The 17,451-nt window shown below is 37.5% G+C and overlaps 1 protein-coding gene across 5 annotated transcripts in view; it reads left to right on the plus strand.

Moving 5' to 3' along the window:
- The window catches only part of LOC113434109 (sodium channel protein type 1 subunit alpha), a 97,869-nt gene that overhangs the window by 44,307 nt on the left and 36,111 nt on the right, over positions 1–17,451 (plus strand). For 2 of the 5 annotated variants that reach the window (XM_026697114.2, XM_087920019.1), the window contains 10 exons: positions 625–716; positions 1,734–1,994; positions 3,665–3,728; positions 4,937–5,078; positions 5,222–5,428; positions 8,160–8,459; positions 9,646–10,026; positions 11,397–11,529; positions 12,868–13,106; positions 16,768–16,941. In XM_026697114.2, the coding sequence (XP_026552899.2) occupies positions 625–716; positions 1,734–1,994; positions 3,665–3,728; positions 4,937–5,078; positions 5,222–5,428; positions 8,160–8,459; positions 9,646–10,026; positions 11,397–11,529; positions 12,868–13,106; positions 16,768–16,941 (1,993 nt within the window). Of the gene's footprint in view, positions 1–433; positions 526–624; positions 717–1,733; positions 1,995–3,664; positions 3,729–4,936; positions 5,079–5,221; positions 5,429–8,159; positions 8,460–9,645; positions 10,027–11,396; positions 11,530–12,867; positions 13,107–16,767; positions 16,942–17,451 lie in introns of all 5 variants that reach the window. The other 3 variants (XM_087920020.1, XM_087920023.1, XM_087920021.1) reach the window with 3 other exon arrangements.

The raw sequence follows: 17,451 nt of genomic DNA on the forward strand, positions 1-17,451 counted from the left end.
AAATTGTTGGGAGCAATATGCTGACTCTGTAAGCCACTTAGAGAGGGCTGTAAAGTACAGTGATATAAGTGCTACTGCTATTGTTATCATCCTTTCTCATTCATTTTTTAAATATCTGACATAATAAACAATTTTGGAGACTATGATAGCTTGTTCATTTGTTGTGTCCTTTGGGTTGATCAAAATAAAGCCATTTGTTTTTCTAATGGACCAATATAGTTTCTGTTGCTTTTTATGAATGCCATAGATGTTTAAACTGAGGTCTCTGGGTACCTGTTGTCCTGCTGTATAAACTGATCGTTGTTAAAAGCTCTTAATGGAAGATGTTGATATTTACTTTTCCCCTAAAGTTACCAAGGGGTCTTGATGAAGTCCCCAAGTAAGTACCCTGAAGTCTACCTCAATTCTGAATAACTGTGGTTTAATTCTACAGGTATATAACAGAATTTGTAAACCTAGGCAATGTTTCAGCTCTTCGAACTTTCAGAGTATTGAGAGCTTTGAAAACTATTTCTGTAATCCCAGGTAAGATGTAAGTGGTATAAGGTGTTAGGTCCCTTGTACCTGTCCAACTGTTCCTTTTTATCCTGTCATTGTGTTTGTGTGTGAACTCCCCTATTACAGATATGTGACAGAGTTTGTGGACCTGGGTAATGTCTCAGCGTTGAGAACATTCAGAGTTCTCCGGGCATTGAAAACAATATCAGTCATCCCAGGTGAGAGCTAGGTTAAACCCAGAGGCTGACTTTTTGAAACTCCATGGGAATTGAAAATACTTTTTTTTTTCACCATAAGCCTCGTTGCTTGCTCATTCATTTAAAAGAACAAAGAGAAAAAAGCAGGAATCATGTGTTGAAAGAAATTAATCTTGTGATCTTTGCTTTTTGCCATTTGCTTGTTCATTTTTTAAATCAGCCTTTGCGTTTAACACATTGTTGCATGACATGCTGCAGAACACGGCCTGTGTGATTTGCATCACAGAATGTCAAGCTTTGAGGTCAAGCTGTGACAAAAGCATAACCATATAATCTTGGTTTAGCCATCTGTTTTTTTACCTGCAAAATGGAAAACGATGTTTGTCCTTAGTACTTTAACAGAACTCACATCTGAATCATTATTTGGCATCATGAAATATTTGAAATTAGTCAAATATAACAGAGTAAGTTATGTAAGAGAGGAGAGAAACAGAGGGTGTGTATAAGAGACTATTATTTTTCCAATTTCATTTTCTTCAAACCTTAATTTGATTCAAGGGAAGAATAAGGTGTTATAAACCATCAGTTTGGGGCAAGAGAAGTTGGCAGTTAAAAAAAAGCCATTAATCCATTCCAATCCATATGCCTAAACGTGTTTATGCTGGAGCAAGCTGCATTGATAGCCATATTCCTTATTTTGGTGAAACGTGCTTAGGCTTAGTGTGATTGGAAAAATTTCCTCTGTGAGGGAAAAAGCATGATAGCACACGCACTTGTTTTATCATTAAAACAAGTTATTCTTCGTTTAAAAAAGCACAATACATTTTCACCCACAATTTCAAGGAACATAAACTTCTGGGCCTCATCCTCACAAAATACATTGTCACAAGTAACAGAACCATTTAAAATGTTAAGTTCACAAACCAACAGGGGCCATTGATTTGAGCTTCTGCATGAGGGTTTCTTTAACATTACTGGGGGGTCACCTTTTTTCCCATCTGTCTTTTCAGTTGTTCTCAAGATGTTTTCTGCTTCCAGGTCTGAAGACAATTGTGGGAGCTCTCATTCAGTCTGTGAAGAAACTATCCGATGTGATGATTCTGACGGTGTTTTGTCTGAGTGTCTTTGCTCTCATAGGACTCCAGCTGTTCATGGGCAACTTGAGGCACAAATGTTTGTTTTGGAATCCACCAAATTCTACAGATTCTAATGATACTGATATATTTAATGCTACATTTGGAGAAAACAGTACATTGAACATTACCCAATTTGATTGGAATGCATACATACAAGATGAAAGTAAGAATATACTTTTTCTGGGTTTTTTCTTTTCTTCTAATGGCATCCTTGATGGCACAATGGCATAATGATGATTCAGATTTACTGACAGTGTTAAGACACAATGAGATGGAAGCTGCTATACTCTATCAAATTATAGAATGTTGTCCATGACCATCCTCCCAGTCCCAGGCTACTTGGCTTGATTTAGCCAAGCTATGTCCTGTATTGTCTTAAATTTGCCATTTTGAGAATCAGCAAGTGATGTCTCTTTGAACATTATATATTTTAATTTTGAAAGACTTGTCAGTTCTCCTGTCATAAACATTTATGCTAGGGTAGTTTGCCATGCCACTTAAAATCAGAATGAATATATATATATATATGAAATAAAATAATTTAAATAGTGAACTCTCAAAATGAAAGACCACTGCCTCCGTCTCCCTGGGTTTGATTTGGATGATTCATCCAGCTGTTCAGGAAAATAACTTACTTTCCAGGTCTTGGTTAGTTGTAATTCCCTTTTCCCCCATAGGTATACTCTATTTCTAGGAGGGAATCAATATTTTTTAGGCACTTCTTTGATTATGTGCTATCACACGTGTTATTAACTCTTATAGACTAAATAAATAAACATATTTTCTCTCTGACAATCTATTTCTACCTTGGTCTTTCAGTTCTTCCCACAGTGCACCTATTGCCATTGTAAATGAGTTTACCTACCTTCTTTCTGGTTGCCCTCTTTTATTTTATTCTGCCTTCCCCAGCATCACAGCCTTCTCCAGAGAGCTAGGTCTTCAGAAGTAGGTTGACTTGAGCCATTTGTACCTTGATTAAGGCCTCTGGATTGATTTATTCAATAATCCCTTTGGTTTTTTAGGTCTGCATGCTAGCTGCTACCTGCATAAATGGGTTAGGGAAAAAAGTTATTTAAAAAATATTCATTCTTTGGTTCTTGGGACTTTTCATCTGGGTTTTTTTTTTTTTTTTTGCCTCTATATACTACAGTAGGATGAAAAATATCTAACGAAGTTGAAAATAAAATTTCATAAAATAAAAATTAAAAATGGTGGGAGGAGATTGGCCTAGTTCTTTATATTCTCACAACTTGGAGTTAAGTATTTGGGGGATCCTACTACGATTGAGAAGTTAGTAAAAGTATTTTTTTCAGTCAAAAATCAAACTTATTTGCAACTCAAGAACAGTTACATCTTCCAAATGGGTTTACAACAGTTAAGAGGACCAGATCTGCGACATCTGAGAAGTTTTCTTTTGCCTCTTAAGTATCACTGCATTTAAATCAATTTGTCTAGTCTCTGAGTGCTTTGCTTTTCTGTTGGAGAACAAAGTGCAGGTATCCTTGGCTTCTTGCTACTATGAAATTAAGCTTGCAAGACCTCTCTTGAATGGAACATATGCAGGTAGAACCACTTGTAGGCCATAACAACTGTAATGGTCCCCGTGAGTTAGTTTTATATCATGTCCTCATTTAAATCATTCAACCTTATCTAATTTTTGAATTCCTTGTTCAGTCCTTCTGCACAGGCAACTGTTACAATTAGGCATTGTTACTTAACTACTGTTTGCATAGGAACTGCTGGTAGGAATTGCAGGAATGAAGGGTCATTGGGCAAAGTAGATATAGATTAGGTTAGGATTGCTAACTTTTTCATTTTTTTTTATTCACACAGATAATTTTTATTTTTTGGAAGGACAAAATGATGCTTTGCTTTGTGGGAACAGTACTGATGCAGGGTAAGACCTATTATCAAACTTTTAAAACAGCTACAACAGGTTTACAACAGGCCTGTGCATTATAATTGATTTAACATATGTTCTGCCTTATACATTGGGGCTAATTTGCTCAGATACAAGTTTAATGTTTACTAAGGTAAGCTCTATTGTTATTTAATTATGTAGAATTGGAAATAAATAGTTGATTGATTGGTTATGTGCCATCCAGTCATTTTCAATTCCTAGCAACCACATAGATTTTCTCCATGAGTAAATAAATAATAAAGAGACGGGGAAAAAAAGGTAATCGTGTCATGAAAAATCCGGAGTTCCAGTCTGTTCCTGAAGGAGCTATTTCCCATGCAAAATTGCCTCAATAATAAGAAAGAACAAGAAGCGTGTATAGGGAGAAAGATGCTTATTAAATATTTGAATATGAATTTATCTAATTTTATATTTTTAAGTAATTTATGAAATGAAAGTCAGTCACTTTTCTCTGAATTAGGAATGTAGATGGCCAGAAAAATAATTTTTATTGACCAAAACATTGCACAAATAATCAATTTGTGAAAACAATACAGTGCATTATCTGAATTATTTGCAAAAAATATGTGTGTTAAATTTGTAAACCAATATGAATAAATTTGAAAAATAAATATTAAGGCAAACTTTAAAAAAATCTGTCAGACTAATATAGGAATGGGATTAAGTTGAATTTAGGAATGAAAACATAAGAAATTGAAGGAAATTGAAATAGATACATTAACTGATGCAGCAGAGAAAATCAGAGTGGTGCGGTGGCTTAGAGTTGCAGCTCTCACCTCAGAATCAGAAGGCTGTGAGTTCGATCCTAGGCGGAGGCAGATATTTCTCTGGGCACAATGAGATTAAATCTACTGAACAAAACTCCGCATTGGCAACAGGAAGGGCATCCAGCCAGTAAACACTCAGCTCCATTCAGTTGCCCAGACTCCACCAAGGGATTATGGGGTCATTAAAAGAAGATGATAATAACAGATGCATCAGAGAAACATAGAATTAAAGGTTCCAGCTTGTTATGAAAAGGGGCAGAAAGTGAACAGAAAGACGGAATTCTGCCAGCCCTCTGGGAACGAAAAGTGTGTCTAGCTCTTCCCCTTATACTCAGCTGTAGGCAAGCTTGAATTATATGCATGATAGGTATTTCACTAGCATTAATGAATGCACTTGTATTTATTTGTTTATTTCAGTCAATGTCCAGAGGGCTATTTTTGCATAAAAGCTGGAAGGAATCCAAACTACGGTTATACAAGTTTTGATACATTCAGCTGGGCCTTCTTGTCTCTCTTTCGACTGATGACTCAGGATTTCTGGGAAAATCTTTATCAGCTGGTGAGAGAGAATTATTTAGGTAGCAATATGCATACCAGTTTCAAAAGAATGTCAAATGAGTGATTCAAGCGTAAGTTGGCATGTTGCTTGAGAATCGCATTTATATATTTGTTTTAAAGTGTCGACTGTTATTTTTTTCCCAGACTCTACGTGCTGCTGGCAAAACATACATGATCTTTTTTGTCCTGGTGATTTTCTTGGGTTCTTTCTACCTGATCAACTTGATCCTGGCTGTTGTGGCCATGGCCTATGAAGAGCAGAATCAGGCCACCATGGAAGAAGCTGAGCAGAAAGAGGCAGAGTTCCAGCAGATGCTGGAACAGCTGAAAAAACAGCAAGAAGCAGCTCAGGTGTGTGTGTGTCTGTGTGTGTGTGTGTGTGTGTGTGTGTGTGTGTGTGTGTGTGTATGCTACTCTTTAAAACATGGATGAGAAACATGCTTTTCCAGATATTGTTGATCTTCAACTACATTCCTCAGCCCAGCCAGCATGACCAGTGCTGAGAGTCTATGGCAATTACATCCCAACATCTGGAAAGTCATGCAGCCAAATTGTACAGTTCTCATATTTGCCTATAGGGTTAGAGTTATCCAACAATACTTAATGTTATAACTCCAGTTTACTCACAGAGAAAAAGCCCCCAAATAATAATTCAGAAGCTAGAATTAAAAGGTTAAATTGGCCAGAATTAACTCATTTACTGCCTGGAGTCTTCATTAAAAGAAATAAATAGGAGATTTCAACTGAGTTCCAAGTTAATGTTATAACTCACAAAAGAGCTAAAAGAAAGTAATTCTCCTATGTACAACTTGGTGTGCTCATATAAGACTGAAGGTGGCCCTCATTTAGCAAATACAATTACTTCTAGCAAAATGGTCGCTAAGCAAACCACATGACAGAGAGAGAGAGAGATTGCAAAGATTGCTGATTGTTAGTGTCTCATTTAGATAAAGTCTTCTTGTGCAGCAGTGCCAGGGTTATCTCACCCCAACATGTATTATTGTCAACTAAGTGTACACACTGATTAAAAATTGATTTTTAATTGCTATGTACAACCATTGTATTTATGAATAGTCCCTATTCAAGACAGTTACTAAATGAGGATTACCTGTACACATTGTTACAAAGCTTGGGCAAAGAAATAAAGAATATTTGACTTAGGGAGAATTCAGCTATGCAATGGAGGCTGTTTGGGACATTATGCATTTCACCTCTTTCCTGTCTCAGTCCAGCAATTTCTGCTTGGTTGTAAAAGGATCAACCCTTTTTCTAGCCCCAGGAAACAGAGGAGCTGGGATAAAATGAGACTGGTACATGATTCAAAACTCTCCTCTCTCCCTCTGGATTTGTGGATTGAGAGTGTTCTCAGCCTGCTTAAGATGAGATATGTATTCTCTCTCTGTTTGCAGTTTGTGCAAGTTGCAGATACAGCAGTATTTTCCCCTGGAAGCAAATCACCGTTGTTTTAATGAAACTTTTGTTACCTAAGTGTCCATTGGGATTGTAATAGTGCAGCTGGTTTGCATAGCTTTATACGTATATATGCAAAATGATACACTTTATGTACATATACTCAAACCTAAATATATCCTACAGGGAGTTAAAAAGTGCTTGCTTCTTAATATATATGTTTTGGGTTTCAATCCTAATAATTTACTAAGTGCCATTTTTACACAGGCCTATTCATGGGCAACTATTCATCGTTGTTACCAGTGCCAGTTAGCTGGAAGTGGGGAGTAAGTTATCATTTTAAAGTCCAATTGTCCCAGCTCAGGTGTTTGTGACAGGAAGTTAAACAGGCTCTGCTGGTTGATTGGCTTTACTATTGGTTTTTTTTTTTAAATTTATTGTAACCTGGAATTGATTTTTGTGTCCTCGGCCCTTCATGATGTGGTTTGTGGTTCTAATTATTGTTGGTTTTAATTCGTGTATGCAGCCCAGAGCCATTGTTTTGGGATGGGTGGCCATATAAATTGACCAAGCAAATAAGCCTATCAATGCTGGGAGAACTTGAATGCTGTCCTACTTCCTAGGAGAAACTACATGGCTCCTTTTATTACTGAGCATCTTAAATGAGCTCAGTAGCCTGGTACAAGCAGCCACAGAAAATAGTGGTCTCTTAGCCTTGAGGAAAGCACGGCAAGCCTACTGTAGCAAGACAGGATGTTTGGATCCCAGTGCCATTAATTTATTGTTGCTTCAGAATGGCACAGTATGAGGAATGGTGGTAGGGAGTCTAAGATGAGGGTCGCCTTGATTGCTGTATGTAAGGCCATTCATCCTGTGCACCAGTGAGATGGTTCCAGGTGCTTCTTTATGTTGATGCCAGGGAGACGATAGGACACCACTACAAGTAGGACACCAAAATCACTTTGCCCAGAGCCTCCCAAATATGGAATAAACCCTACTGATACTCCATCTTGCTGGGGGTGTGAATCTAAGCAATTTAAACAGACATGCAATTAAAATTCACTGAAAACATTCAAACAGTAAATGAGGAATCTTAAATTTAAAATGTGATTAAAATAAAACCGAACCAGACGAAGAGGGAGAGAGCAAAATGTGCACAGGAAGGAGGTGGGGTGGTTCTCTAATCCATTAGCCATCTCTCTAAAGTGCCACGCCTGCATTGGGGCCCCAGGCTAGTTGACCCAGCCATGCTTTCAGTGGCTTTTGGAAGGCCCAAAGGGTGGGTGCGCATTTTAAGTGACAGAAATCTGGTTCTTCAGATGTATGGAAAGGAGATCATCTAAATATGGATCTAGGGTGGGGATACCTGGCTTAGCCAAGTAGGAACTGGAAGTCTTTGTGTCATAAATGCCTTTTTCATTTCTTGCATTTTTATCATTTTTATTTTTAAAAAAGACCACATAGCATCCATTCCTTAAATTAGACAAATGAATGAAATATGGCAATATTTTAAGTGTAAGTGCAAGACAATAAATATTCTTTTTGTTTTTATCTAAATATTATATTATGCAATGTTTTTTTTTCCTTGCGGATTGTTCATGTTAAAATGAAGAAAGCTGCTCTTTTCATAAGACCAATAAAATATACCAAAGCTACTAATCCTTCCTGGCAGGCAGTGGCGATTGCTGCAGCAACTGCATCCGCAGAATCTAAAGATCCCAGCGCAGGAGGTGGAACAGGGGAACATTCAGAAAGCTCATCTGAAACATCAAAATTGAGTTCCAAGAGCGCCAAAGAGAGAAGAAATCGAAGGAAGAAGAGAAAACAAAAAGAACAATCTGGTGGAGAGGAAAAAGATGAAGATGAATTTCACAGATCTGAATCTGAAGACAGTATCAGGAGAAAAGGTTGCCGATTCTCTATTGAAGGGAATAGGTTAACATTAGAACGGAAGCATTCTTCTCCCCATCAGGTAAACTGTGACAACTATAGAGGTTGAGCATTATTGTCTCTGGAAAAAGTACAGTCTTATTGTTCTATTCTGGAAGGGACTGATCTTTTACAAAACAACACTTTTGTTCATTCATGTTTCCTACTGGGAGGTTGAAAGCTTTTATTCTTAAGTCTAGGGTAAGTGTTTGAGAGCAGTAGTCCCCAACCTTTCTGGCTTGGTGGCCAGGCATGGGGAGGGAAGAGCAGATGGCTTTGTGTGAGTGACAGGAAGTGGAGTTTTACGTGCAACCACAAGCTCCCGTTGCTTGTGTGAGTGGAGCTTCGTGAGCATGTGCATGCTCGCTGCTTGTATGGACTGGTTCCAAATGGGCCGTGACTTGGAAGTGGGCCACAGCCTGGGGGTTGGAGACCCTTGTTTTAGAGAGTTAATTTTTCATGAAATGAAAAGTTTACAGAGTAGTTGAAAACATTATTTGAAATACCGTACTAAGGGTTTACACTAACTCCTAATAATTTTGTCATGTTTCTTATGGTCCAATCATGAAGTCATGAAACTTACAAAGTCTACTTTGGTGATAAATTCAGTGGCAACTGATTATAATCCTTAACATTAGTATCAAAGAGATACATTGTATTACAGGCAAATAATTTTAAATATTGAGAATCAAGATAAGCCAAGGCATTCATAGAGATAGTGGAAGGCAATATTTTAATTTATATCAATGAGCTGGAAACTTCCTCTTCAAAAAGCTTATTTACATTTTTTAAAATCCAACAAGTCTGTAGTACCCTGACTGTTTTCTATTTTTGCAAAAGAGATATTCAGCTCGATATTTAGTTAGAAGAATAATTAAATCACCTTTAATTAAATGGCCTTATTCCCAAGTAAGCATGGATAAAATTTGAGGCCCTAGCACAGATAGTTAACTAATTTTAATCTCAGGTATTTGGGAAGCAGAGTTTTAATACTGAATTGTTGGATATTTGAAGGTTTTTGTCTCAAGTTTCTCTCTTTCAGTAATAGCAACTCAGTGAAATGCAAAGATAGGAACTCTTAGAGCAAAATCTATCGTAAAAAAAAACTGTCTGAGATTATATTTGCATTCTGTATGTACACATGGAGAAGAGAATCCTTTCTTTTTATTGGTGAAGGTCAGGACTTAGATGGTTTTGCTAACTTTCTATCCATTTGTCTTTTCTTACAGTCTTTGTTGAGCATGCGTGGCTCGCTATTTTCCCCAAGGCGCAACAGCAGAACAAGCCTTTTCAGCTTCAGAGGTAGAGCAAAGGATATAGGATCAGAGAATGACTTTGCTGATGATGAACACAGCACTTTTGAAGATAATGATAGCAGAAGAGATTCTCTTTTTGTGCCGCGCAGACATGGGGAACGGCGCAACAGTAACATTAGTCAGGCCAGTAGGTCATCCAGGCTGCTGGCAGTGTTTCCAGTGAATGGGAAGATGCACAGCACTGTGGATTGCAATGGGGTGGTTTCCTTGGTTGGTGGACCATCTGTTCCTACATCGCCTGTTGGACAGCTTCTGCCAGAGGTGATAATAGATAAACCAGCTACTGATGACAATGTAAGGAAGTTTTAAATAGTTCAGGCATGGTGGCCTTGTCTTAATGCACCAGCCAGTGTTTCTACAGAATGGAATCCCTGGGAATGATCCTTGGTTGGTCAAGCTGTGAATGCTCCTGCATCTTGTAATATTTTTTTATCTACTAATAAAATCAGTCTTAAACAATTAATATTTGCAGTACAGTGAAAGAGCAGATGGTTTTGTGTGTTTTATATTCAGAAAAACCTTGCCATATCTTATTTATCTGGCTCTGAATTAATTGTGTCTGGCCAGGAACATCTTTCTCCGTAACCAAAAGGAAGTTAAATCTTTTGATGCCATATGGATTCTGCCTTGTGAACATTTGATTACATTCTGTCTCATGAACGTCATTACAACATACAAACAATATGGCTAAAAGTTCTGGTTCCCCAAACATTGATAAAATCACTCCAAAATTTCACTTTATATATTGAGCATTTTCATGCGTCTTTTAATCTGATGTTTAATCTTTGGCTGATGAAACAAATATATCTAATTGAAATACCATACATACGTACATACATTTCAAGTTACAGTGTGCCAAACATGAGTTTTCCTAGACACACATTTTATCTTTCTATATACAAGAAATCAGATCTTTTATGCCAATTTGGAGAAGCATGACAATGCTGGATATTATTTTTCATTTCCTTTGATTAAGCTTGAATGAAAAGCTTGCTGTCCATCTTAAATACAAAAAATAAGCAAGTGACATGTCATTATTTTCCCACATCATCTAATGTTTATTGATAACCTGGAATTTATGCCATAATCCTTCATATGGGAAATGTTCACAAGTAAATAATTTATAGCTGATGACTGATCAATTGCAATTTATTTCTTCTCCCACAAAGTGTCATGTTTTTTTTTAAAAAAAGGTATGAGGATGTTTACAGAAGATAGCATAAATCTCAACTGTAGTTATATATAGGTGTAAATTTGGCAAGTTTAATATGTTTTCCAAAGCTACAGTCCTACGCAGTGGATGCAAATCTCAATGAAATTCAGGTTGAAATGGATAGGTAAGTGGGATTTTGCAAAACTACCAAGGATAAACAAGACAGGTTGAGAAATAAATTTGAAACAATCATAGAAAGTTTCTTGAGGATCATTTGGGAAGGATAACAATGAAGTTGTCAAAATGAAAACACGTTTCTTACAACTGTCTAAAAATGTACTGAATACCAGGTTAATAATTCAATAAGTAGCAAATGTTTGGCATGAAAAACTAAACATAATTCAAAAGCATGGTGCATGTGGGTCTTCAAAATAAGAGATTCTTTGTATGACTTGTTATCTTGAAGTGCCATTTTCAGGGTGATCTTATATTGTACCCTCTGGTTTTTCAGGCTACAACAACAGAAACAGAATTGAAAAAAAGAAGGTCGAGTTCTTTCCATATTTCTATGGACTTTTTGGAAGACCCCACACTAAGAGAAAGAGCCATGAGTGTGGCTAGTATACTCACAAACACCATGGAAGGTATAGATGTAGTGATGGCAAGAGATTCAGCTAACAAGGGGTTCACTTTTTTTAATCTGGGGTCGGGATCAGGGGTGGGATTAAAATTTTGTAACAACCGGTTCTCTGGGTGTGGCTGGGTGGGCATGCTGGGTGGCTTTTTGCAGCAACCCCCTGGCCCTTTTTGGGGGGCAGCCTCCTGGGGGGTTGTTTTTGCTCCCAGAAGGCTTCCCTGGGGCCCAGGAAGGGAGGGGGTGTCATGCAGCGATTTGCTGGTCTCCAAAATGCATAGAATCATAACAACCGGTTCTATAAAGAACCGGTCTGAACCGTTAGAATTCCACCCGTGGTCGGGATGATCAAACAAATAAGATGCAAAACTGAACACATAGGCCAAAATATAAGGAATAACCATTATTTTTTACAAGTGATTTTATTGGGGAACGGGAATCCTACATTCTGTAATAACAATAGCGAGGTTCAATAATATAAGAACAATTCATGTTTCTGGTTCCAAGCAGTACCAATCTTTAAACAGACCTCCATAGTGATTAACATAGGAGTTGCCTCATCATATATGAATTTCTATAGTATGTGAATGATTTCATTGGAAGACCTCTTCTGGACTATACCAAATTCCAGTATTCTGTGTTTTATAATGATCATCAGTTGTCTTTGGGAAGCGCACAACCAAGTTTTGATTGTAATAGTTCTCCCCATTAATGTTCCCTGGCAGGCCAATGTCATGGTTCTCATGTAAATAGTCATTATGGCTAATACACATAAAGGAGTTTATTTTCCACAAATTTAATTCCTTTTTAAAGCCATCAGAGCTAGAGACCATGTTGATAGCACCAAATTCTGTAGTTGCCTATCCTGAATTTTCTTCTAATCAGTTTTCTCTGGTGATCCTGGGTTTTAATATTGAAGAGAATAATACAATAATAATGTTTACTTGTACTTTTGCATCTATTTTCCTCATAACTTTTTTAAAACTAATCCCGTCCAAAATTGTAGTGTTTCTTAACAAAGAAGTTATCTTGATATTTACATAATTGTTTGATCTTTATTATCTGCTTTCTAATTTTAGAGATTCCTTTTTTTAAATACGGTGATCTGAATTGAAGACATGGCAAATGAGACTCTAGGCCTGCATCTTGAGAATTAACTTTCTTTTAAGTAGAAATAGAGTAGTAAAACTGTTTATATTATATTTCTTACATGTGCAAAACTCACTTCCAATAGAACTGAATCTTCATCTTTTTTCTTTATTTATACTTAAAAGTTGAAAAAATAAAACCAGTAAAAGATAACTTTTTGCTTTGTGTTACAATAACTTTTCATTTTGTTTTTAAACAGAACTTGAAGAGTCACGACAGAAGTGTCCACCTTGCTGGTACAAATTTTCAAACATTTTCTTAATCTGGGACTGCTGCCCGTGTTGGCTGAAAATAAAGCATGTTGTTAACATCATAGTGATGGATCCATTTGTTGACCTTGCTATTACAATTTGCATTGTTTTAAATACGTTGTTCATGGCAATGGAACATTACCCAATGACAGAAAGATTTGCGGAAGTCCTTAATGTTGGAAACTTGGTGAGCTTGAATATTGTACCTTTAATTAATGTTTCTTCTAATGATGTTGCTAATAACAGCACTAGGTGAAGAGTTAAAATCTCTTTTAAAAAAGAAATGAGTGGTCTTAATTCAGTGGTGGGATTCAAATAATTTAACAACTGGTTCTCTGCCCTAATGACCATCTGGGTAGGGATGGCTGGGTGGACACGACCAACTCAGCATCACTCCGGTCGAGGGGCACCTTGCCTCACCAGGTGTCTCCTTGCCACGCCTGGCCATGCCTCACTCTTCCCCTCCCAGCCAGTCCTTGTCACACCCGGCCTTGCCTTTCCTTGACTTACAACTACAATTGAGCCCAAAATTTATGTTGCTAAGTGAGAAATTTATTAAGTGAATGTTCTTGTCATGACTTTTCTTGTCACATTTGTTCAGCGAACCAGTGCATTTGTTAAGTTAGTAACATGGCTGGCAAATCTGGCCTCCCCATTGACTTTGCTTGTCAGAAGGTTGAAAAAGGGGACCACATGGTCCTGGGAGACTACAACCACCATAAATGTGAGACAGTTATCAGCCATCTGAATTTTTATCACGTGGGAATGCTGCAATGGTTGTAAGTGTGAAAAATAGTCATAAGTCACTTTTTAAAGTGCCATTGTCACTAAATGAACTGTTATAAGTCAAGGATTACCTATATAAAAATACAAAAAGCTTCTTTGCTTGCAAAAAGATGCCCTAAATACCAAACATTAGATTAAAAATGGGGGAATATACAGTGAAGATCAATGAGTCACAGCCATCATGGAAACCTAAACCATTCTGTCTGAATACTTTTCTTTTCATTAGCAATACCTGCAACCTGGAGTTACAAATCAGGCTGGTTGTCAGAGCATCTTAAGGAATTAAAGTAGTTAACATGCAATGATAACTATGAGCAAGCCAACTCTTGCTCATAAAACGTAACTCTTTAGCAGGGGCTGCCACAAAGAAGAGGGAGTCAAGCCATTCTCCAAAGCACCTGAGGGCAGGACAAGAAGCAATGGGTGGAAACTAATCAAGGAGAGAAGCAACCCAGAACTAAGGAGGAATTTCCTAGCAGTTAGAACAATTAATCAGTGGAACAACTGGCCTCCAGAAGTTATGGGATTGCCCCCTCCTCTTATGGAAGAGGCAAGGAGTGGCTTCAGCCATATTACCACTTGGGAGGGGATTCAGCCATGTTGGAAATATACCCCAAAAAGATAGTGCCAGGAACCACTAAAGCAGTGTAAGAAGCTTTATAAAACTCCTCCACTTAAAAAAAGTCAAGTCCCTGAATAAAACGGGGAAAAAAACCTCCAGAGAATCCGCTCAGGCGACAGTCAAGTTCCATTAAGAAATGTTACAATGTAAAAGTTGTAACTGCAGAGGCAGTTTCTGAAAATATTTAAGCAATAAAGATAAGCAGGATTAGACTAGAAACAACGCACAGAGGCAGACTAGAATGTCTCCTTTTTGCCTTCCTGACAGGATTAACCGTTTAAGGTGGGAAAAACAAAAGGCTGTTGGAAGATTTCTTCCAACAGGCAGTTTTCCAAACTGCTCAGAAAATTAACAACCAGTTCTCCTGAACCTGTGAGAACCAGCTGAATCCCACCACTGTCTTAATTATGGATAGATATGGCTGGCAATATACAGGTGAAACTCAAAAAATTAGAATATCATGCAAAAGTTCATTTATTTCAGTAATGCAACTTAAAAGGTGAAACTAATATATGAGATAGACTCATTACATGCAAAGCAACATAGTTCTAGCCGTGATGTGTCATAATTGAGATGAGTATGGCTTATAGCTCATGAAAACCCCAAATCCACAGTCTCAGAAAATTAGAATATTGTGAAAAGGTTCAATATTCTAGGCTCAAAGTGTCCCACTCTATTCAGCTAATTAAACCATAACACCTGCAAAGGGTTCCTGAGCCTTTAAATGGTCTCTCAGTCTGGTTCAGTAGGAAGCACAATCATGGGAAAGACTGCTGACCTGACAGTTGTGCAGAAAACCATCATTGACATCCTCCACAAGGAGGGAAAGCCTCAAAAGGTAATTGTAAAAGAAATTGGATGTTCCCAAAGTGCTGTATCAAAGCTCATTAATAGAAAGTTATGTGGAAGGGAAAAATGTGGAAAAAAAAGATGCCCAAGCAGCAGGGATGACCGCAGCCTGGAGAGGATTGTCAGGAAAAGGCCATTCAAAAGTGTTGGGGACTTTCACAAGGAGTGGGCTGAGGCTGGAGTCAGTGCATCAAGAGCCACCACACACAGACGGGTCCTGGACATGGGCTTCAAATGTCGTATTCCTCTTGTTAAGCCACTCCTGGACAACAAACAACATCAGAAGCGTCTTACCTGGGCTACAGAAAAACAGAACTGGTCTGTTGCTCAGTGGTCCAAAGTCCTCTTTTCTGATGAGAGCAACTTTTGCATCTCATTTGGAAACCAAGGACCCAGAGTCTGGAGAAAGAATGGAGAGGCACACACTGCAAGATGCTTGAAGTCCAGTGAAGTTTCCACAGTCTGTGTTGATTTGGGGAGCCATGTCATCTGCTGGTATTGGTCCATTGTGCTTCATTAAGTCCAGGGTCAACGAAGCCATCTATCAGGAGATTTTGGAGCACTTCATGCTTCCTTCTGCAGACAAGCTTTATGGAGATGCTGACTTCATTTTCCAGCAGGACTGGGCACTTGCCCACACTGCCAAATCACCAAAACCTGGTTCAATGACCATGGGATTACTGTGCTTGATTGGCCAGCAAACTCACCTGACCTGAATCCCATAGAGAATCTATGGGGCATTGCCAAGAGAAAGATGAGAGACATGAGACCGAACAATGCAGAAGAGCTGAAGGCCACTATTGAAGTATCCAGGTCTTCCATAACACCACAGCAGTGCCACAGGCTGATAGTTTCCATGCCACGCCGCATTGAGGCAGTAATTGCTGCAGAAGGGGCCCAAACCAAGTACTGAGTACATATGCATGCTTATACTTTTCAGAGGTCCGATATTGTTCTATGTACAATCCTTGTTTTATTGATTGCATGTAATATTCTAATTTTCTGAGATTGTGAATTTGGGGTTTTCATGAGCTGTAAGCCTTCATCATCACAATTATGACAAATCATGGCTTGAACTATCTTGCTTTGCATGTAATGAGTCTATCTCATATATTAGTTTCACCTTTTAAGTTGCATTACTGAAATAAATGAACTTTTGCACGATATTCTAATTTTTCGAGTTTCACCTGTACATTGAGTACTGTTTAAAAAAAACAGTATACAGTAATTTTGTGTCCATATATATCAAAATAAGATAATTTATTTTGTGGTTTGATTTCAGTGTCATAACAAAGGAAGTGAAATAATGTTTTTAAAGAATTTTTAAAATGTAAAATATCATAATTATGAAAAGTTGTTTTGGATAGTTAGATAAATCATTGTTCTCTTGTTCAAAACCTCAACAAATTAGTAGCAGAAAAAACCTCATGCAAGTTTCCCGTATCATTCCTTCAATTCCTGGGTTCTGTTTTAAAATGAGATTAAAGAACATAACATGCTTGAAGAAATAATGAATAAGAAAATCAGAATAAATGTATCAAATACATTTGTAAGCTTTTGGAAATTGATAAATCTGCCTGTCACATTTTAGGTTTTCACTGGAATCTTCACAGGAGAAATGGTTCTTAAACTGGTAGCCAAGGATCCATATTATTATTTCCAAGAAGGTTGGAATATTTTTGATGGTTTTATTGTCACCCTTAGTTTGGTCGAACTTGGCCTAGCAAATGTGGAAGGACTCTCAGTTCTCCGATCATTCAGACTGGTAAATTGTTTCATTTAACAAATACAAGTACATGTACATCATCTTTACCCATTCAGGATGCTAAAATTAATTGATTTTGATATTGAACCACAGTTTCGAAACCAAATAGTCTTCTTAATGCTCAACATTCTGAGGCTTGTATCTGATGGCAATCTTTTGTAGAGTCAAATGTCTGGAAGATAGCCATTGCAAATCCTTCAGATCTGCTCCAGAAGGATTGGGACAGTAGTATGGAAAAAAAGGAAATGATATAAAAAATTGTTGAAGAATGGGAAGGTAGCTTGAATTAGTCCAAATATTTTCCATTAATGTAAATCTTTGCTAGAAAAAAGATCATTTAGCAAAAATCTTGATTTTCATCTTCTGATTTTCTGTTGTTTCTCTCAATGGTGGGACTCACTGGATACATATAAAACTAAGATTCTTAGCTTTTTTATTGAAATACATTGAATGACATATATGAGCTATGTAGTTCAGTAAAAGTTGGTTCACTTTGAAACTAATTATTTG

Source organism: Pseudonaja textilis, chromosome 1 (genome assembly GCF_049901715.1).
Source record: "Pseudonaja textilis isolate UNSWEBS1 chromosome 1, rPseTex1.2, whole genome shotgun sequence".
NCBI lineage: Eukaryota > Metazoa > Chordata > Lepidosauria > Squamata > Elapidae > Pseudonaja > Pseudonaja textilis.